Consider the following 22,736-nt stretch of genomic DNA (forward strand, 5'->3'; position numbering starts at 1 on the left):
AAGTATCATTGTCCTCAGTCTTGGTCTAGTTGTATGGGGAAACATAAGTGCGGAGAGCGTATGACTTTCCCATAGACTCTTTGTTTCTGAGATTTGAACCCAGGTCTCCTTCACTCTGAACCCCAGGCGGGTATTCTCCTTGGCTCACAGCATCCCCATATTATCCACCAACAGTCAGCAGATCTTGGGAGTGTTGTTTATTAAATCATAAAACCCCTCTGCCTACCAGGGGCGGGGGAGAAGGTTACTATCAACTGGGTGGGGATGGGGCATCTAATCCTGAAATTTGAATGGGCGGTGAGGGGGCTAAGTGGGGGGAAATGGGGCCCAGAAGCCAGTGGTGCTGCCTCTTTGGACGGTGGTGTGGAGAGCTCAGGATAATGTGAAATGAGATGAGAAAGTCCCTGTGGTCTCAAGGAGACAAAACGCATCCAACCCCAGGACATGGCTGGGGTCTGCAGGAGGTCGGGTTTCTGCCTTATCTCCCAGAAGGATTAATAATCTTTCCAAAGAAGAGCAGGTTATTCATTTTAGTCTCCCAGATCATCAGCAGGAAGCGGTGGTTTATCTTGACCCGAATCGGTGTCTCCATGGGCAGCGTCTGCGCTCCGGAGCCCGCGGCTCCCTCTGTGCCCTTCTCATCCATCTTCAGGGTAGCCTTGTGCACCGCCTGCGGGAAATGGGAGTAGGGTCAGTGCTTGGGAAGACACTTGGAGGCCCTGGATGGGCAAAGGCTAGCAAAAGGCTGTGGAACAGAGTGCGTGCATGCGTGCTAAGTCACTTCAGTTGTGTTCGACTCTTTGTGACCCTATGAGTGGTAGCCCACCAGCCTCCCCTGTCCATGGGATTCTCCAGGCAAGAGTGCTGGAGCAGGTTGCCATGCCCTCCTCTGGGGGATCTTCCCAACCAAAGGATCAAATCCTCTTCTCTTACTTCTCCTGCTTTGACAGGCAGGTTCTTTACCACTAGCACCACCAGGGAAACCCTTGAAATGAAGTATTTCCTGCCATATCAATAAACAAGGATGCCAGAGCCATCAGCTATTCCGGCCCTTCAGATGGGACTTTCTGAGCCTGGGGGGGCACTCAGAAAGAACAATGCCTAGGATCCAACGATGGTCAAGGAACTAAGGATGTGAAAAATCAAATCACAGGATGCTGGCCCCAGATAGCTGAGATACATATGAAAGGAATGATTTCAGTGAAGCCAGACTCTTGCATCTTCCCAGACAGAAAAACAGTAAATTCCTTAACTTGAAATCTCTGGTTTTCCTTAATTAACAATAACCTTTTGATGTTCAGACTACCTGCCCCTTGTCACCAACTTCTATATAACCTAACTCCTTCACCCCCCGCCCCACACCCCTACCTCCTCTGAACAGTTTTCTCAGGGTTACTTGAGATGCTGTCTTCCAGGCTTGCAGTCCTAAAAATTCCCACCGAATAAAACATAACTCTCAACTTGGAGACTGTGACTATTTTTTAAGTCAACAAGGCTCAGAGAAGAAGAGGCCTCTGCCTGAGTCACCCAGTAACTTGACTGGTGCCAGTGACCCCAGGGCTCACGGCTGCTCTGCTGTCTTCAGTTAAGGATACTCAACAAGCAGATGCAGCTTGAAAGAAAAAGTGATGCAGGAGAGCATCAGTTACTGGGAGGGGAGATGGAGTGGGATTTTCTATGTTTCCCAAGACTCGAAGGGATTCATCAATAGTAATAATTGCAGAAAGGCTGTGCTGAACTTTAGCTGGATGGGAGGGAGGTGAAGGCTCCCCTGGCCCAAAGCAGCCAGCCCCTCTGGACTCCTTTCATCCTCCTGGTGGAATGTTAAGAGGGAGTCTGATTCCAGGGTAGCTGTTAGAGATGACTCAGGCCCCAGATCCACCCCAAAGGCATCAACATCCATGAGGAAGTAATGGACACTGGAAAATTGATGGGCTTCTGTTAAATATTGATACGTTTCACTCCATTCTGCTGCTGCTAAGTCCCTTCAGTTGTGTCCAACTCTTTGTGACCCCATGGACTGTAGCCCGCCAGGCTCCTCTGTCCATGGAATTCTCCAGGAAAGAACACTGGAGTGGGTTGCCAGGCCCTCCTCCAGGGGATCTTCCTAACTCAGGAATAGAACCCGAGTCTCTTACATCTCCTGCATTGGCAGGTGGGTTCTTTACCACTAGCGTCATCTCACTCTGTTCTACAGAATGCTAATAATTTTACTGGCAAGTCAATAGTTGATGTCTACACGTAGAATCCCAGCTGTCAACTCCAGCCCCTAGACTCCACGCCTTCTCACCTCCCAGCCTCAGGCTGGGGTGCTTTCCTCCTGGAAGATCTTCCTCCCACCTGTCTCTGCTTGCTGAAATCTTCCCCGATCTCAGTGCCCTTTGAACCTCAAAGTACGATTGCCAGATAAAGTACGGATAAATTTGAATTTCCAGTTAAATTTGAATTTCAGATAAATGATGAAATTTTCAGCATAAGTATATCCCATGCAATATTTAGGCTATACAAAAAACATTCATTCATCACTTATATGAAATTTGAATTTCGCTGATGTCCTGTGTTTTATTAATTAAAGATTTTTTTTTTAAACGTGGACCATTTTTAAAGCGTTTACTGAATTTGTTACAACATTGCTTCTGGTGTATGTTTTGGTTTCTAGGGTCATGAGGCATGCGAGATCTTAGATCCCCCAACCAGGGACTGAACCCTAACCCCCTGCATTGGAAGGCGAAGTCTTAACCACTGGACCACCAGGGCAGTCCCTGGTGTATTGCCGTCTGTCTGCCACATCTGGGCGCCTCCACCTACCATCTGGTCCTTCTGACTGTCACCAGAAGGCAGAGGCTCAGCCTTGCTGGAGACCAAGGGGTCCTTAGCTTGCTTATCTCTACATTATGTAGAAAAATGTTCACAACTTACTCCTCACAAGCCTGCGTCACTTCTAGGCCTGACGACTGCTCCAAGCCTCCATCCACTGTTGCACTGAACCAACTTCCAAAGTAGGACTAGGAGATCGACAGGTCTGATTTTGAAGACTAGAAACATGAGGCTTGGGAGGGTACGTGATGTGCCCAGGATGGACAGGGAGGCCTGGCGTGCTGTGACTCATGGGGTCGCAAAGAGTCGGACACGACTGAGCGACTGAACTGAACTGAACTGAACTGATAGGTGGTTCGGGGCAGTCAGGCTTGGCCTGACTGGTGGGGGCACTCTTGGCTCGTGCAGCTGCTGTGATAGTGTGTCTGGCCCGGGGCGGTACAGAGGCTCCCTGAGCTGGAGGAGGGCCGCGTCCCGGCCAGGCAGGCTTACCTCCCCCACTTTCAGGTTCCGATGAGGGGAGATCCTGGTGAGATCACCGTGTTCCTCAAAGATTTTGCTGATGCCCAGGTGGGAAAGCATCTTCTTCAGGTTGTAGTTACTGGTGATGGTCAACCTGGGCAGAAACACATCTGCCACCCTAGGGAGGAGAAAGTGACAAAGGTGAACGGCGGGGCCCTGCCGTTTTTCCAGGCAGGCTTTAGGATGGTGATGAGGCATCTGGCCTCCCAGCCCCTGAGGTCTCAGAATTTCTCTCTATCCACAGAATAAAGAGAGACTCCTTAAGCCTGGACTGAAAAAAAAAAAAAAAGAAAATTTAGTTGTGCCGGGTGGGGTCTACTTCCCTGACCAGGGATTGAACTGGGGCCTCCTACATCAGGAGCTCAGCCTTAACCACAGGACCACCAAAGAAGTCTCCTGGGATGGGTTGTTAAAATATCCAGGCTCTCTGACTTGTGTTCTTATTTTTCTATCAAACTACCCGAGCCCTCATCCACAGCAATGTCCCCGAGCCCGCCTGTCTCAGGACCCCTTCAGGGCAGCCATGGAGGGTCTCTCCACTATAGCCTCAGCCACACCCATGCGCTGAGCTGATCCCAGCAATCTGGTGCTAGAGGTAGCAAGGCCCTGAGATGGGAAGCTGGCAGAACTGAGTTCAGATCTACTCTGCCTTCCAGGAGCTCTGTGGTTGGGATTAGATGACGTCACCGATTTAAGCCATTTGTATGAAAATGAGGACGGTGACCATGACAACCACAGACCAGAAGGGGCTCAAGTGCACGCATCTTGCGCATTGGAGGCTCAGCAGTCAGAGAGCAAGTGTTCATCCTCTCAGCCTTGAATGAGCCACTTCAGATTCTCTGTGGTCGGGACCTGGGTTGGCGTCCCTGCCCTGGGGTCAGCCGTGCTGAGGCCCCTGTGGAACCTGGGTTCCTGTCCACGGGGTCACGGACCCCATTTCTCTCTGCCTCTCCAAGGACCTCATTCCTGCCTATGTTTTCTTTGCCTCCTGCACAGTCCATAAATGGCTTCTACTGGACCGCCCTCAGGGGCAGATTGCAGGCTCTAACGACCCTTGTCCTCAGTTCAAAAGCAAAATCAATTCCCTTGGCCTCTAGTCACGTCTCCAGCTTCCAGGCCACGTCTTTCTTTCAGAGCAGAGAGAAAAAAACAAAAAACAAAACTTGTCCTCCCATTATTTGTTGCTGTTGTCGTTCAGTTGCTGAGTAGTATCCGACTCTTTTGCGACCCCATGGACTGTAGCCCCCCAGGTTCCTCTGTCCGTGGGATTTCCCAGGCAAGAATACTGGATTGGGTTGCCATTTCCTTCTTTACGGGATTGTCTGGACCCAGGGATCGAATCCGCGGCTCCTGTGCTGGCAGGCAGATTCTTTACCACTGAGCCACTAGGGAGCCCACTTCCATTATTGGCTCAAACCATTTTCCAGAGCGGCCACTGACCTTGGCTTGTTAGAGCCAGAGGCCAAAAATCAGGAAGTGGCACCTGATAGTCAATCCATTCTGAAGCATTCCCACCCAGATCCGTGCCCTCTGCCCTCCCCTCCATCCCTGGGTGCTCCTTCTCTCATCCTTTGCTGGCTCTACCTCCTCGCCGTCGCTCACCATTGAAGTGCTCCCAACCTGCCTCCCACCGGGTCCTCCTTTCTTTTTTTTTTTTTTTTTTTTACCCCATCATCTGTTCTATCTTTTTTCCCTCTTGGGGGATTTCATTCTGCACCTTGGATTTTAACACCCAGAATAGGCCCAATGACTCTCAAACTTACCTTTCCACTTATCTGTTCATTTGACACAAGCTTATTTAGTGCCTACTGTATACCAGGCTCTGTTCTACATGCTTAGATGCATTTAGAACAGGCAAAAATCCATGCTCTTGAACTTGTGCTCTACTAGGGAAGAAAGACAATAAAACCATCACAACAAAGGGAGACAAAGAGTAGATACATGGACTGGGAGTCTCAGTAAATGCCATGGGAAAAATACACAGATTGACTTGGGGATCAGGAATGCTGGAGTAAAGGGAAAGTCTGAGCAAGCTTTCAAGGGGGCAGAGGAGTCCGGCAAGTTTTTTTTGTGTGTGTGTGTGTGGTTATTATTATTTTTTTTTTTCTGAATGAAATGGGGAGTCATAGTAGAGTTATACTTTATCGTTCAGAAATAGAATTTCTCTCCCATGAGCTGGCAGCTAAATCTGGATATCTAAGATGTGTTCTTCAATTTCTCCAAAGACTTGTTCCCATGTGAAGGAAACTCTGTTGGTTCACTTAACACTCATGGACAGCCCAGCTCAGTCCTAGCATCATCTCTGCCTCTCTTAGAACCCTCCGCCACTCCTGACAGCACGTTGGGCGTGGCAGAGGTTCTCAGAAAAAGCCTTTTGGATGGAGAATTATGGTGGAGCCAAGGTGGAAGAGAGAACAAAAGGACCAAGGAGAAGGATATCCTGACATTGTTTCTACCGAAGTGGAAGTTCCCCTTTCCATCTCATAGACCCACTGAAATGGAGCAGGGCCCTGTGGTCTCTTCCTTGCATGTCCTCCACCTGCTTTTTGTCTGTGGGAAAACTTTAGCCAAAGAATAAGTTTAATCAGAGAAGTGAGAAAAAGGCAGAAACAAAGGAAGGCAGTCAAATGAGACCAAATAATAATAGTTTAATTATCAAGCAAGGTCAAGGACTTTTAGTTCCTCCTCAAGGGTTCAGATACTATTCTGAACCATATCCTTTGAGCTGTCTTGTAGATACTGACAATACTACCAGGTAGAAGCAGTTAGCTACATGATGATCAGACGATAGCCATGACATAAGTGGTCACAGTTCTGAGAACTGGCCTCAAAGAAAAGGGAACAAACCAACCCTGGATCTGAAGACTTAAAACAATCAAGATGATGATCAGACCACTGATGACCAATTTCAACATGACTGCCAGAGGTTTCTGCATGGAGCCCCTCCCTCCTTCTATAAAAGCTCTTGGTCACTGATTGTCAATCGGCCTTTAGACAGCAGTCTGCCCTTCCTCCCATTCCCTGCCCCACTGCTGAAATCCAAAGTAAAGTAAACTTTCCTTCCCATCAATTTGCCTCTTTATTGGCTTTCGAGGAGTGAGCAGCAAGACCTCCAGTTTTGGTAATATCACCATGTCTCCTGGCTGCCACAGACCCTGTCCTAGCCCAGAAGCCTTCAAGGCGCCTTGCAGGTCTACACTGATGTCAACTCCTCAGTTCTTAATTTTAGCTCTCATCCTTCCCAAGAAAAGATGTCAGTAGGCTCATGCCTGGGTGAGATTCTGGAGGCTTACCTTAAATCTGTTCTAATTTTATGTTTGAAAATAAAAGTATTTAGTGACTTCAGTCCCTCAACTATTATTAATACAACTTACTTGGCTCATCCTTCACTGGTTTCATTATGACACCACGGTTGAAAACATCCTATGTACAATGTACAACTCACAGCTCCCTTTGACACCCCACTTGGGCTTGTCCTCACCTAGGACACCTCACCTAGGGTTTCTCCTCCTTCTGCCTAGGATTCTGTCTCTCCTCATCCTTCCATATGTACTGCTATTCAGCCTTGAAGATGTGGCACCAATGCCACCTACTCCATGAAGCCCTCCCTGATCACCACTGCCCACCAAGTTGCTTCATCCTCTGCACTCTTACAATGTTTAAGCATCTACATTTCTATGACTTGTTCTCTAGCGTACCTCCTACCAAAATATAAATTCATCATGGAGCCCAGAATGGGCTTATCCATGGGGTAAGAGCTCAATGAATCTGAGAAAGAAGAAGCAAAGACAATGGAGGAGAGGGAGGAAGATGGAAGGTACTGCATATGTCAGGCACCCTCCTTACCTTCGTACGAGTAACTTCTTCCATCTGGCAAAAGTGTCCGGCCCCAGGGCTTGCTCCACTTGCTTCATTCTGCCCTCCTCAGGAAGAACAAAGATGGCCGTGAAGTTGCTCTGGTAAGGCATTTCCAGGATGGTGCAGGAAAGCTGGTCGTCATGCCCCACTTTATACATGCCCACATGGAACATCATGGGCACCTTCACGGTCCTGTTTCTGTCCAGAATGAAATCTTCCTCTTTTGTTTCCTTTGGGTCAAACTCATGTTGCCACCTGGCTTAAGATGGAAGAATAACAGAGTGACGTAAGTGTCCTGAGGGAGAAGGGGCTACTGGATCCAGTTAACCATGGGGTCTCTGTCCCCACGGACTTAAAGAAGGAGTTTGGTTGCTCTGGTGTATCAGAGCGGGTGCACAGGAATCCTTGGCCTCATGCCATGCCCTGAACACCTCAGGGGATGTGAGCTTGGTCCCAGTTATCATTTATTCCAGTAAAGCCAAGACCAGGGCTGCTGACTAAGAGGGGAACTTCAGACTGCCCCAAGCCTCAAGGCTCCTGAGGCTGAGAAAGCCTGTGGATTCTGTTACAGAAGCAGACCCTGGATCACACTTAGTGGGGGCTATTTGGGTCTGAGTGAAAATTCTCATGTCTACTCCAAGTCAGCCCTGGAGAAGCCACTCTCATGTAGGACTAAGAAAACTAAACTAATAGACTGCCCTTGGGAGCATGCTGAAGTGCAGTGAACTCTTAAAACTGGGCATTTTGATTCTCTATTGTTGACCCTGAGACCTCTCTGATGGCATAAACTCAGACCTGGGTCTTTTCACTTGCTACCCTCAGAGCCCCCAATATAAGGCCCTTAGGTCCAACTCCCCAAGCTCAAATGTCTGGCTTTATTGCTCTAGAAGGAAAACCTTGGTCAAGTGTCTCAACCTCCCTGGGTTTCAGTGTCCTTGTTTGCCAGCTGGGGGTATTGATGGGAATCTCACAGGGCTGCTGTGAGACTTGGTGGGGAAAGGCATCACAGCTCAGTGACTGCGGGTAGGTAAGTTTTGAGTGGATGCTAGGCATCGTCACATCACTGTTGCTATGGTTCTTGCTGTCGTATAGAGGATGTAGGGACTTTGGGAAATTCCTAATTTTCCTTTCTTCCCTGCTTTGGACAGTCTACCATTATCACTCCTGTTTTACCCCATAACCATCAATCTCTTTGTGGATTTTGGGAGAGCTGAACTTCCATATTCAGGATCATGTTGTTGACAGCCCCAACAGCCTTGCCTGGTCCTGGGGATGTTGGCTTCTCATTCTCACCTATGTTGGCCAACATTTGTGTGTGTGTGCTGTGACTGGGTGTGTATAGTGTGGTAGATGCAGCTTGAATTAGGGAATATACTTTCATCTTCTTTTTCAATACCTCACCCTCAGACTTGGGGAGTCTATAACATGTGGTGAGAAGACCAAGGCACCTACCAATGTGATCATGGTCACAGTGTGATCATCAACACGGTCACCGTCCTGGGCATCTACTTGGAGTGATGGAAAGCATAGCCATCAGGTCAAGAGAAGTGGATTCTACTCCTGACTTTTATTAGCTGGCTTTGTAGCTTTGAGTAAACTAATTAATCTCGCTCTGAATTTCACTTTCCTGATCTAAGAAATGGGGAAAAGGATGACACTTCAACCTCTACAACCAATGTTGTCTTAGGATAATCAGTAATCATAAAAACGCACATATGAGGCATTCATTTATCATTCATTTTCACTTTGAATCCTAATAACCACCCTATCAGCTATGTATCAAGGTACTCCTTTTTCAGACAGGAGAAGTAGGATTCAAAGAGAGCAATTACATGTGACTTCAGGGTCACAGAGCAAGTAAATGGACAACCATTGAATTTGACTCAAGTCTACATGCCAACATACCCTAAGCCTTACCTCGAAAGAAAATATAGTTGATAAGAAGCATCACAGTGCCAGGGTCTATATTCTTGACTAGGTTGTTGATTTTCCCCTGGGTTTTCTGACTGACATAGTTATTGATCTGCTTCTGAGCATTTTCTGAGTTCCGGAAGTTGGTGGGGATGGTGTCTGCCTTGTACATATTCCTGACTTCTGTCAGAAACTTCTGCTGGGGCTTTACCTTCTGGTCAATAAACAAGGCATTCCCGAGCCCCAGCTTTTGGTTCTGGTTCCTCTGATTCAGCCTGTGGATGAGGTAATGGAAGGCTTCATGGAGGTCTTTCTCAGGGATGTTCCTGAAGTTGAAGCCCTCCTTGATCTCAGCCAGGGTGGAGTCCTGGGCACCCAGAGACAGCATGGAGAAGGCCATAGAGATGCTCCAGGGGGAGAATAAGATGTTATTGTCAGGGCTGCTGAAGGACAGTTTCTTAAACAGCTTGAGTCCAAAGTCTGCGTTTCGCTTTGCAAGCTCCTGAGCTGTCCCCTTTCCCTTCTCTACTTGGCCCTGACTCACAGCTTCATCATTCTCTGGAGAGAAGTTGGACTTCAGAAGACCTTCCACAGTGAGGAAGCCAGCCAGAAGCAGGCCCAGGCCCAGCAAGGGGTTCATTTTTCTTGGAGCTTGTCCTGTTGAGTAGTAGACCCAAGGTTAGCAGAAAAGAGAACAAAAGAACTCCATTACCCCTGTCTTATCCACAAGGAAGACCAATGAAAGAAGTGATACTGTGACCAGCGTGTACTGGGCATAGCAGTTCAGAAATGCTTTGACAACCATTACAGCGTCTTTGCAATCACCGAGGAGACTAGAAATGACAACATGAATAAGAAGTCTGAGTGTAGAGGATAGCTCTTGCTTACCCCTTCCCCTGTCTTATAGTAACAGGATCTCAATTCCTTTAAGGAACTGCTTCCTTCTCTACACTGGATCACAGTAAGAATAATCCATGGTGTGGGCATCTGACCCAAGCTAAGTCATCATAGTACTCCATCCCCCTGCCACCAAGTACTTAAGGAATGAGAAGGGGACAAAAGTCGGACCAATCAGTGTCTTTCTTTGAGAATGCAAAGTCCATTTTATCTCTGGGGTAACTGGCTTAATGTTAAAACCTGGGACCTGAATGTGAACAAGACATCCACATATAGAAGGAAAGGTGAGAGAGAGACAGAGAGAGAGAGGGAAAGACAGACGGAAGGAAAGAAAGGAGAATATGTATTTGGTGACATCTTTGAAGTTCCTGGATTGACCTTTACCTGCAGCCCACCCACTTTCATTTTTCCAATTATAAGAGCAAATGAATATCCCTTTTAGAGCTGGCTGGCTTGAGTTGGTTTATTTTTCCTTACAACCAGAGCTAAAGTTTCCTAGAGAGGAGAGGGGAGCTGTGAGCTGGTAGCAGCCAATGCTCACAGCATCACCAGCCCCAGGGATGTGCACCAGTTAGGCTCCTTTCAATTGACTGAAAGAGAGAATAAATGAAGAGCGACCCATGGACAGAGGAGCCTGGTAGGCTGCAGTCCATGGGGTCACTGGGAGTTGGACACGACTGAGCGACTTCACTTTGACTTTTCACTTTCATGCATTGGAGAAGGAAATGGCAACCCACTCCAGTTTTCTTGCCTGGAGAATCCCAGGGACAGGGGAGTCTGGTGGGCTGCCATCTATGGGGTCGCACAGAGTCAGACACGACTGAAGCAACTTAGCAGCAGCAGCAGCAGCAGCACAAGGCCTCACCTAGGAGAGCCCCATATCCTCACTTTTTTCATGCCCCCAAACCCTCTATGCCCAGGTCCTGTGGATACAGCCATCTTCACAGCAGACATGAGTCTTCAGGAAGCTTGGGACCCTGCGTCTGAAAATTCTATTAGATACTGCCTTTGCTTGCCATGATCCCTTTCTGTCTTCCGAAGGAAACTTTTTTCCAGATATCCACCCTTCCCTTGGGCAGGTCAAGTTCCTCAGGGACAGGCCCCAACCCCAGCTCTAAGGATAGCCCTGAATGGGGCAGGTAACCTCCACTCTTCTACTGCTGACCGGGGCCTGAGCCGGGCCAAATCCAGTCAGCGCACAGAGAGTTTCTCTTGTTAGTTTTTAGAGAGGGACAGAGGACTTAAGTGATCCAGTGAGGGGGTATCTCAGGGTTCTTTGCTGGAATGTCGGGGTGCTGTTTTCCTCTCTCTTCCTCTGGATGTCCTGACCAGGGAGATGTAGACCCAGGGACTACCATAGCCCTTAGTCCCATGAGGGGAATGACGCCAGGGCAAACCCAGAACATAAATAGGGTGCCTACAAGGGCTTTGCTGAGAAACTGAGGTTGGGGTCCCAGAGTAAGCTCACCTGGAGCCCACTGTACCCTAAGACTTTCCATGATGCCAGTGCGCGATATGTGGTCAGTTACCCCAAGGCGAAAGAATCCTAGCAAATGCAAGTTTTGTTTTATCTCAAATGTTGGGACTACCGGGCAGACAAGAGTCTTGACTCTGATGTGTGTGACACTGAGGAAGCGCCTTCCCCTCTCTGAGCCTGGGTGATCTTCAAATACCTTTCACTCCTAATGACTCACTGTTTAGTAAAAATTAAAGACAGTCAGTGATGAACCAGGGCTCCAGGGGCTGTCTGAAAATAGAGTATAGAAATGAAGATCAGTAAAATTCCCAGGGTTGTTTCAGATAAAGGGAAGAAAACAAGAAAATGGAAAAGATTCAGTGTCTCAGCGTAGTGGGCTGGACTGTACAAAGACTGCCTGGATTAAAAATAGAAGTTTTTCCCATCCAGAGGGGCAGGCCACATTCATATGCATTATTTTCCAATGCCTGGGAATGAAGAAGTGAAGACGTGGCTGTCAAGGATCTGAGGGAACATTCTAGCAGCAGGATGACCAGCCAGGTGGGTTGGGAGGCGGTTTGAGCAACTTGCTCTGGGAGCTGAGCACGGATCAGAGCAGGACAGGGCCAGAACTTGGAGCAGGGAAAGGAAACTGCTGGAACTCCATCCCAGAAGCACAGACGACTCACATGCATAGTTCTACAGTAATGCCCTGTCAGTGATCCCCAAAGTCGATTCCCTACTTCACTGAGTTTCAGGAATAAGATCTGACTATTGGAATAAGACCTGGAGAAGGGAATGGATACCCACTCCAGTATTCTTGCCTGGAGAATTCCATGGACAGTGGGGCCTGATGGGCTACAGTCCATGGGATTGCAAGAGTTGGACACGACTGAGGGACTAACACACACACACGGAATAGGAAGTCTGGATATTGGTCTTCTCTGGCTTATGTGTTTGTTCAGTGACTCCCCAGAAAACTTTACTTTACAGAGCCTCCACATTTTCATCTAATAAATGGGGAAGGAGTGATATCTTACCCTTCTCCCCACTGGATGCTGCTAATCAGCTCACTGTACCCACCCCTTAGGACATAGCCCACACCCTGCCAAGCCTTAGTGTCCCCTATCTCTATAACCTGTGTCACGGTGGTCCCCACAGGTCTCCAACTTAGGCTCATGGAGTGCTGACAGTCTGGCCTTCCTCCCCTGCAAGCAGCCCACTCTACCCCCAGTTCTGGGCCCTTCCATCTGTCATCACAGGCCCTAAACCGACCTGAACTTGTCAGATGGGTACCAGTCCCTGAGGCCTGAAGAGGCTACTTTTTTTATCCCATCAATTAAAATACCCGAGGGACTGGTTATTTCCCAATAAGTTGATAGGTTGTCCAAGTTGAGCAAGTCTTTGCTCATTTTTATTTTGGGGTGTGTGTATTTGGTAGTCAATCGAAATATTGGGTTGGTCAAGAAGTTTGTTTGAATTTTTCCATAACATTCTACGGAAAAACCCGAGTGAACTTTTTGGCCAACCCAATAATATAGGTAAATAAAATAAAGGAAAAGAGCAAACTGGAAACCTAACTTTGTGGACTACACAGGGGGCAGATAAATCTGTAGCAGGATTTCAGCTCATCTGTGACCATCTTGGTTTTACATTCCCTAGTAATGTGGGGAAAAAAATTTCTTCTCTTACTAGTAGTAATAGCACGGCATGGACTCAGGACTTACTTATACTAAAGACAGATCCAAACCAAATATATTCCAGGTATAAACCTGAAGCCCTTTGGACAAGCAGTTCAGGTGCTTGAAGTCTACGTATGGGGTGGGGGTAGATTTACTCATGGAAGGGCAAGGCAGCCGGCACTGCATTTACCCGCAACACCATCCTGCCAAGCCCAGTAACTGGAATCTCCTTATCACAGCAACTCAGGGAGGGCGTGAAAGTGAAAGTGTTAGTTGCTCAGTCGTGTCTGACTCTTTGCAACCCCAAGGACTGTGGCCCACCAGTCTCCTCTGTCCCTGGAATTCTTCAGGCAAGAATACTGGAGTGGATTGCCATTCCCTTCTCCAGGGGATCTTCCTGACCCAGGAACTGAACCCAGATCTCCTGCACTGTAGGCGGATTCTTTACTGTCTGAGCTACTGGAGGGCAGTGAGCTAAAATAGCACTTTTAACAATAAAAATAGTTGTAATTTTACAAAGTGCTTTCATCCTTGTTATCACCAGTAGTTTGAGGAAACAGCACTAACAAAGGGAGCACACACAGGGTACAGCAGAACTGTTCCATGCATGGTGCTTTGGAACCATTGTCTTTAAAGAGAAAAGACCTCTGCCCACCCTCCCCAGATCTCCTGTCTCCTCCCGGTCTGCTCTATTTCTCTTCACTGTGATAAAACCGAGCAACAAGGAAAAGTTTAGGCAGTATCCGTCCTCAACTCAAAGTTTAGGATGCTTGGGGCAAGCTCCCATCCCCTAAAACTCGAGCCCTAATGAGTGAGATCCACTAGCCCAAGGGCCGCACTCAGTGAGGGCGTTGTTGTTGTTCAGTCACTGAATCTCGTCCAACTCTTTGTGACCCCATGGACTTCAGCACACCAGGCTTCCCTGTCCCTCACCATCTCCCAGAGGTGGTGGGGGTCTCTGTCTTCAAAGGCTGGACACAGGCATCCTGCTCCATCCCAAGGAACCCCAGGCCCTCAGAGATCCCAGCTTTTCTCCAAGCCTTTCCAAAGTTCTCCATAGAGTGCACAAGACCTGGATAAGCTCAGAAGGGACCCTTCCTTCCTAAAGATGTGCCTTAGCATCCCAAAAGACCAGCACAAAAGCCCCACACTAGAGGAGACATCTCAGGCATGCTCTGTGGTTCAACCTGCTTTTAGGGATTGATATTGTTAAAAGAGATCACTCTGGACATATTAGAAGTTATTATTTTTAAAAGCAAGTTTAGAACTCAGTGAGACACATCCTCCTTTTCCCGTTGGAAGTGACAGAAGACCAACCCTTGCAAGAACTCTAGTGACTATGGCAACAGACTTCATTCTCCTTCCGCAGAAGAACAGGCTGAAACACAGGCCCATTATCTCATCTCTGGATTTACCCTGGAGATTTCTGCTTTCATCCTTTTAAGGACTATTTTGAGCCCTTGCTATGTATTGGGCACTAGGGCGTTTGAGCAGTCCCCAGGAAGTGGTCCATGCCAATGCTGCTGACTGAGCCCATGGTCTCCTTTGAAACCCAAGCACGGAGCTCCCTCTCTTAAGGCAGTACCAATAGCCATCCCCAAAGACTTCTCCAAATCCTCAACCACTTTCCAGCTCTTTGCCTGGCCTGTTCCTCCTACCTCATGACTTCATTCTAGGATGAGGGACTAGGTGGGTTGAATGACCATCGACTTTGGGTCACTTGTGCTATAAAGGGAAAACCAAGGCCCTGAGGGGACAAAGGAGCTATCTGAGGTCAAAACGTGCATTCTAATAAATGACCCAATCAAAAAATGGGCCAAAGAACTAAATAGACATTTCTCCAAAGAAGATATACAGATGGCTAACAAACACATGAAAAGATGCTCAACATCACTCATTATCAGAGAAATGCAAATCAAAACCACCATGAGGTACCATTTCATGCCAGTCAGAATGGCTGCGATCCAAAAGTCTACAAGTAATAAATGCTGGAGAGGGTGTGGAGAAAAGGGAACCCTGTTACACTGTTGGTGGGAATGCAAACTAGTACAGCCACTATGGAGAACAGTGTGGAGATGCCTTAAAAACTGGAAATAGAACTGCCTTATGATCCAGCAATCCCACTGCTGGGCATACACACTGAGGAAACCAGAAGGGAAAGAGACACGTGTACCCCAATGTTCATCGCAGCACTGTTTATAATAGCCAGGACATGGAAGCAACCTAGATGTCCATCAGCAGATGAATGGATAAGAAAGCTGTGGTACATATACACAATGGAATATTACTCAGCCATTAAAAAGAATACATTTGAATCAGTTCTAATGAGGTGGATGAAACTGGAGCCTATTATACAGAGTGAAGTAAGCCAGAAAGAAAAACACCAATACAGTATACTAACACATATATATGGAATTTAGAAAGATGGTAACAATAACCCTGTGTACGAGACAGCAAAAGAGACACTGGTGTATAGAACAGACTTTTGGGCTCTGTGGGAGAGGGAGAGGGTGGGATGATTTGGGAGAATGGCATTGAAATATGTATAATATCATATATGAAACGAGTCGCCAGTCCAGGTTCGATGCATGATACTGGATGCTTTGGGCTGGTGCACTGGGACGACCCAGAGGGATGGTATGGGGAGGAAGGAGGGAGGAGGGTTCAGGATGGGGAGCACATGTATGCCTGTGGTGAATTCATTTCGATATATGGCAGAACCAATACAATATTGTAAAATTTAGAAATAAAATAAAATTTAAAAAAAATTTAGTAAGGAAAATCTTAAAAAAAAAAAAATGCATTCTGATGGGTCAGAACAGGAATCTAATCTGTTAAGGCAATTCTGCAAAAATTCATGAAATGGGCTGCTTGGCCTCACTTTCTCCATGGGATAGTTGTTGTTTGTTGTTCAGTCGGTCAACTCATGTCCAACTCTTTGTGACCCCATGGTCTGTAGCGTGCCAGGCTTCCTGTCCTTCAGTCTCTCCTGGAGTTTGCTCAAACTCATGTCCATTGAGTCAGTGATACCATCCAACCATCTCATACTCTGTCACCCCCTTCTCCTCCTGCCCTCACTCTTTCCCAGCATCAGAGTGTTTTCCAATGCTGGAATAGTACATGGATGGATGCAGCCTCTGTCATTGGGAAGAGATAAAGATACACAAAAAGCTCACAGACAGGACGGGCTATGGACAGAACTACAGGGAAGACAAAGACCCAATTTGGAGGGGTCTCTTGATCTTCCTAGCCAATCCCCATCCCCACACCCTCTAGAAAAGCACAAGAGATAGACATCTGGGAAAATGATCAGGGCCTCACCTGATCAGCACTCTCTCCAAAAGAGGGGTTTCCAAGCTCTAGAACTCCTCCAGAATTTTCTTCTAGACAACCCCTCCAGGACTCGACTGTACCCTCCTTCAAGCTGAAGCAAACTTTGTGTAGAATAAACAAGAAGCGGTTGACCTTTTCAAAGAGAAGGTCTCATACTCACAGTACATTCAGAAGAAATCTACGCAGCCAGACAAATGGATCTGCTTTTCTTGCTTTATTATTTATACTTCCATAGCCTCTTGGAAAAGTAGACCATAGGCCAATAAAATTAGATGGCCTGATTGGGCAGGTGATGGAGGTTCCAAAGTAAAGGCCACACCACTTCCTCCGGGGCTTCTCATCTCAGGAGGCAGCTGCCTGATATTTAGACCACACCCACTGGGGTGTGGCTTCTCTAATGAAGTCCATTCATAACTTTTGCAACTACTATATTTCCCAATCATGCTGGCCCTGCAACCTGGGGTATTCTACAGGTAGATCATTCTGTAGTTCTGATGCTAAATATCCGACCCAAATATCACCACTGTCATCAGTGGGAGGAGGTGGAAAACAGGATTTTCTGGTCCCTAACTCCCGTTTCTTTCTTTTGATAATTTTTTCAGGCTCTTTATGGTTGGCAGTTCTATCAGCTTAGCTTACATGGAGTCCTTTGAGAGAAGAGAACTCAGAGAGAGATGAATAGACAATTCAGTATATAGTTTTGGTTAGGGAGAAACAGGAATCAAAAATTCACATGGACGTTTGTGATCATTCAAGAAAATTACAAATTGGCTTTTGATGGCATATTTATAGCTCTGAGTGATGAAACGAGGGTTGGCTTTCTGCCTCCTGGCTTTTCTGTATTTTCCAAGTTGTCCTTCGGAAACAGGTATTACTTTAGAGTTTATTCTAAGAATATTTAAGAGAAGATGGCATTTTTATCTTCCTTATCAGACGGTGGTGATGATGTCTGAAAATGTTTCAGACCCACTGATGCTGCAATGGATCCAAAGGACCGCTTTTCAAGTCTGTTTTCATTAATGAACGCTAATGAGGAGAAAAATCATTCGAATATTCCTTCCTCATTTGGAGGTGTTTCACAATGGGTTCTGTATGAGCAAAGCACCAGGAGTTGGGGACAAACAAACCACCAGGAGTTTTCCTTCCTTTGGGATACTGCTTTTGGCAGGCCTGACTCTCATCCCCAAGAATGTATAGAGCCGGTGACCCAGCAATGACTTCTAGAAGAGAGGTGACCCTGGCTCTTCCCTGAGCTTGGTTCAGCCCCAGACTCGCTCACAGACCAGGCTAATCAGGCGGTGGGGATGTGGGCGCCAGATCTCCCAGAAGCGGGAAGCTGCCACCTTGCCTCACTTGGGGAGGTGGGCCTGTCCGCTGTGACGCATCTGGGTCAGGTGAGAGGCCTCCCTGTGTGACTCTGCTCCCTGAGCCCCTAACCAAAGGACAGGCGGATGGGAAGGCAGTCCTGACACTGATGGGCGCTGACAGTCAGCCAGACAGACGCCGGCCCAGAATCCAGGTCAGGCCGGAAATAACCCTGCCTGCTAATGACAGGGTGAGGCCAGTGGGTGTCTGCCAGCCACACCTGCCGGCCGGGCCCAGACGCGCTCGGTTCCAGGGCAAACTCCCATGAGGATGCATGGGTGAGGCTGGGAGGGTCAGTACCTGGGCGAGTGGGGATGCCCACAGAGCCACCGGGGATGTCCAAGCACACACAGCTCCCAGGGGCCAGTAGGTCACAGTGGAGGGCAGCCAGGGTGGGCTGGAGGCCAGGCCAGGCACTAAATCTCAGTGAGGAGCCACCCACCCTTGCAGGAGGAAGCCATATTCAAGTCCTCCATCAGCCAAGGTAGACTTGCAGGGGTAGTGTCAGTGCAGAGCATCAGGGGGTTGGCTACGGGAGGTCCAGCCCCCATCTAGCACCACCAAGGGACCACAGCTTAGACTTGAGGCCTCCCCAGTCCCCTGTGGATAATGGGATTGGAGCCTAGTGTCCACCAATGGCTGGGAGGATAAAGATGACAGTCAAGTCTGGGGACATTGCAGGGAGCTGAGAGATGAGAGGTAATGCCCTGAGACTGGGCAGTGGCTTGAATATGTTTTTACAGCCTGGCCATGTGCAGGGGTGAGAGGGGAGCAAGGAGTTTCCATTTTACCCTTGCTCTTTGGTTCTCCCAGATGCTGGGCTTGTGAGAGGTCTCAGTTCAGTTCAGTTCTGTTGCTCAGTCATGTCCTACTCTTTGCAACTCCATGAATTGCAGCACGCCAGGCTTCCCTGTCCATCACCAACTCCCAGAGTTCACCCAAACTCTTCTCCATCGAGTCAGTGATGCCATCAAGCCATCTCATCCTCTGTCGTCCCCTTCTCCTTCTGCCCCCAATCCCTCCCAGCATCAGAGTCTTTTCCAATGAGTCAACTCTTTGCATGAGGTGGCCAAAGTACTGGAGTTTCAGCTTTAGCATCATTTCTTCCAAAGAACACCCAGGACTCATCTCCTTTAGGATGGACTGGTTGGATCTCCTTGCAGTCCAAGGGACTCTCAAGAGTCTTCTCCAACACCACAGTTCAAAAGCATCAATTCTTCGGCGCTCAGCTTTCTTCACAGTCCAACTCTCACATCCATCCATGACCACTGGAAAAACCATAGCTTTGACTAGACGGACCTTTGTTGGCAAAGTAATGTCTCTGCTTTTGAATATGCTATCTAGGTTGGTCATAACTTTCCTTCCAAGGAGTAAGCGTCTTTTAATTTCATGGCTGCACTCACCATCTGCAGTGATTTTGGAGCCCCCAAAAATAAAGTCAGCCACTGTTTCCACTGTTTCCCCATCTATTTCCCATGAAGTAATGGGACCAGATGGTATGATCTTAGTTTTCTGAATGTTGAGCTTTAAGCCAACTTTTTCACTCTCCTCTTTCACTTTCATCAAGAGGCTTTTTAGTTCCTCTTCACTTTCTGCCATAAGGGTGGTGTCATCTGTGTCACGCGAGTGTATGTTCCTCGGTTCTTTGTCTCGTCACAACAAAGATTTGGAGTGACGGACATTAAAGCCCTCGGCGCATCACAGCTCTCGGGTCTTGGACAAACCGTACTACAGCTCTTAGGCAAATCAGTGTTACAGCTCCATTTTATTTAGAAGATAGCAGGAGAGAGAGAGAGAAAGAAAAGAGCGCATGCACGCGGGAGAGAGAGTCCGTGAGAAAGAGCTTTGGCTCCTCCTTTTATATGTTTTTTTTCCTCCACCTGGGCCTGCCCTATGCAAATTGGGCTTAGCCAGGAGTGCTGTTTGTTCTGCCTGAAGTCTTCACTCTTGTCCTTGGACCTTCCTTTGACCTTCCTTGTCTTTTAGCCACCGCCATTTTGGACTCCTTTTCCCTAGTCTACCTACCTAACAATCTGCATATCTGAGGTTATTGATATTCTCCTGGCAATCCTGATTCCAGTTTGTGCTTCTTCCAGCCCAGCGTTTCTCATGATGTACTCTGCATAGAAGTTAAATAAGCAGGGTGACAATATACAGCCTTGACATACTCCTTTTCCTATTTGGAACCAGTCTGTTGTTCCATGTCCAGTTCTAACTGTTGCTTCCTGACCTGCATACAGGTTTCTCAAGAGGCAGGTCAGGTGGTCTGGTATTCCCATCTCTTTCAGAATTTTCCACAGTTTGTTGTGATCCACACAGTCAAAGGCTTTTGCATAGTTAATAAATCAGAAATAGATGTTTTTTCTGGAATTCTCTTGCTTTTTCGATGATCCAGCGGATATTGGCAATTTGATCTCTGGTTCCTCTGCCTTTCCTAAAACCAGCTTGAACATCTGGAAGTTCACAGTTCACATACTGCTGAAGCCTGGCTGAGAGGTCTAGGAACATATTAATGACTATGCCAGGCCCTGACTCCAAGAGTCCGAGTCTGGTGGGAACACAGAAGAGTCCAGAGATACAGACAAGCTTGGTAAAGACTGAGGTAGAGGTAGCTGTGGGAGGTGAGAGCGGATGAGAGGCACCTGATTCCTCTTGAAGTGCTTGGGTTGGTTTCATAGATGGGGCAGTCTTGAACTGGGTCCTGAAGGATGAGTAGGAGTCCTCTAAGTGAAGACTGAGAGCAAGGGTAGCACAACAAAGGTCTTGCAGCCTGGAAAAAGTGAGTGGATGATCTAGAAAAAAATGACTCTTCTATTTCCTTTTCTCCAAAAATGGGGATATCCTATATCTAAAGTAGTTGTCTCAGGTCTGGGAGCATGATAGAATCATCTGGAAGCTTTAAGAATATTCATTCCCTGAATATCCCTTCTGAGCTTCTGATTTAGTTGGTTTGGGGAAAAGCCAGTGAGAGGCCGCTTTTAAGAACCTCTCCTGGGGGCTGTAATAAACATCCAAGTTTGAGATTCTCTACTCTAAAGCAAGTAATTCCTGCCTGATGATCGTGGGAAGATTCTGGGACATCTCTGAAAATGCTGAGCTTTCTTACATGACCAGCTATCAATCATGGCTATAAAGCTATAGCAATTAAGACAGTGAAGTATTGGCACAGATGTACTACTTAACAAATGGAGTAGACTAGAGAATCCAGGTCAGACACGCCTAAAAAGAGTTACCTGCTATGCGGCAAAGAGACCACTGCAATTCAGTGGGAAAGAAAGATCCTTTCAATGAACAGTGCTGGAAGGTCTGAATATTCACATGGCAGAAAAAGAACTTTGACCTCCTCTCACTCCACATACAAAACTAATTTAAGAAATAATAGACCCAAATGTGAAAGATACTAGAATGAAACATATTAACTGCTGATAGTCAATGTTATTTTTACCTTAAGAACTACAACTATTGGACTTCCTTAGTGGCCCAGTGGTTAAGGATATGTGTTTCCACTGCAAGGGGTGCAGGTTCGATCCCTGGATGAGAAACTAAGATCCTGCATGCCACACTGTGTGGCAAAAAACAAACAAAAAGCCCCACAACAATTGTCAACACAGTCTTCTAGAAGAAGGTGTGGTAGAATATCTTCATGATCTTGAGATAGCAAAGACTTCTTAAATGGCACACAAAACATATGAGCCATAAAAAAGTGATGAATTGACCTTCATGAACATTAGGAATCTCTGTTCACCAAAGGTCACCTAAGAGCATGCAAAGGCAAGACAGTGACTAGGGGATGGTACTTACAAGATGTCTGTCTGATAAAGGACTGATACTATCCGAGTCTTAAACATTTCTACAAATCAATAAGGAAAAGACAATAACTTAGAAGCAAAGGCAAAGGCTTGAACAGATACTTCATCAAAGAGGATATCCAAATTACCAAGAGGCATCTGAAAAAAGGCTGAATAGCATCAGTCATCAGGAATGCACAAAAAAACCCTACGAAAACCAAAACCAACCAAATAAAATGACAACGACCTACAGCAAGATACCACTACCCACCTACCAGAATTGCTGAAATTACTAGGACTGACAACTCCCTGGTGCAGAAAAGTGGAATGCTCTTTCAAGGGTGGTGGGTAACACGCATTTCTTATTGTATAACAATATTACACCTGCCAATTTGATTTTGGCAGTGTGTGCCCATGCATACACAAATGCACACACATAAACTTAATTCTTACAAGCCCATGAGGGATGGACTGCTGTCCCCCACTATGTGTGCGTGAGTGCTAAATCACCAGTCTTGTGTGACTCTTTGCGACCCTATGGACTGTAGCCCGCCAGGCTCCTCTGTCCATGGGATTCTCCAGACAACAATAGTGGAGTGGATTTCCATGCCCTTCTCCAGGGGATCTTCCCGACCCAGGGAACAAACCCACGTCTCTTATGTCTCCTGCATTGGCAGGCAGGTTCTTTACCACTAGCGCCACCTGGGAACCCCTCACTCCCACTCTAAGGATTAGAAAATTGAAGTTATCTCAAGCCAGATAGAGAACAATCCCTGGAATAGCATATCATTATTAAGTAGATGTATGTCCTCTTGAGAATATTTTTATATAAAAGAAAGAAAAAAATTAAATGTAGAGGCCATTTAGTGAAAAAGTTTGGGAGAAATTGAGGAAAAACTAGGACTCTCTCTACAACTCCACATTGCCATCAAGTGCTGAATCCTTGGCAACACTTTGCAGCTTTTCTGTCAAATTTTCCCATCACCCTGGGCTTGGGGACAGAGAGAAGAGACAGGCAGATGTGAGCAGGCTAGGAGGAGGGAAGCAGGGACAAAGGATGAGGGAGGAGATATATGGGCCCCAGGCTCAGTGGCTGGTATTCGTCCC

General features: G+C 47.1%; 1 protein-coding gene across 1 annotated transcript; it reads right to left on the minus strand.

Moving 5' to 3' along the window:
* Positions 1-334: 334 nt before the first annotated feature.
* On the minus strand, positions 335-9,748 carry LOC129634358 (serpin A12-like). Its single transcript, XM_055556529.1, has 4 exons — positions 9,115-9,748; positions 7,186-7,456; positions 3,310-3,457; positions 335-670 (listed from the first exon to the last, which is right to left on the minus strand). The coding sequence occupies exons 1-4, from the start codon at positions 9,746-9,748 to the stop codon at positions 479-481; spliced, it is 1,245 nt and encodes a 414-aa protein (XP_055412504.1). The 3' UTR covers positions 335-478.
* Between the last annotated feature and the right edge of the window lie 12,988 nt (positions 9,749-22,736).

This window comes from Bubalus kerabau, chromosome 19 (genome assembly GCF_029407905.1).
Source record: "Bubalus kerabau isolate K-KA32 ecotype Philippines breed swamp buffalo chromosome 19, PCC_UOA_SB_1v2, whole genome shotgun sequence".
Classification (NCBI taxonomy): Eukaryota; Metazoa; Chordata; class Mammalia; order Artiodactyla; family Bovidae; genus Bubalus; species Bubalus kerabau.

Excerpts from the sequence above, each read along its gene's own strand:
- LOC129634358 (XM_055556529.1), bottom strand. The coding sequence starts at position 9,748 with ATGAACCCCTTGCTGGGCCTGGGCCTGCTTCTGGCTGGCTTCCTCACT. Across the intron at positions 7,457-9,114 it reads CAACTATATTTTCTTTCGAG|CCAGGTGGCAACATGAGTTT; the intron begins GTAAGGCTTAGG and ends TTCCATCTTAAG. Across the intron at positions 3,458-7,185 it reads AAGAAGTTACTCGTACGAAG|GGTGGCAGATGTGTTTCTGC; the intron begins GTAAGGAGGGTG and ends TCTCCTCCCTAG.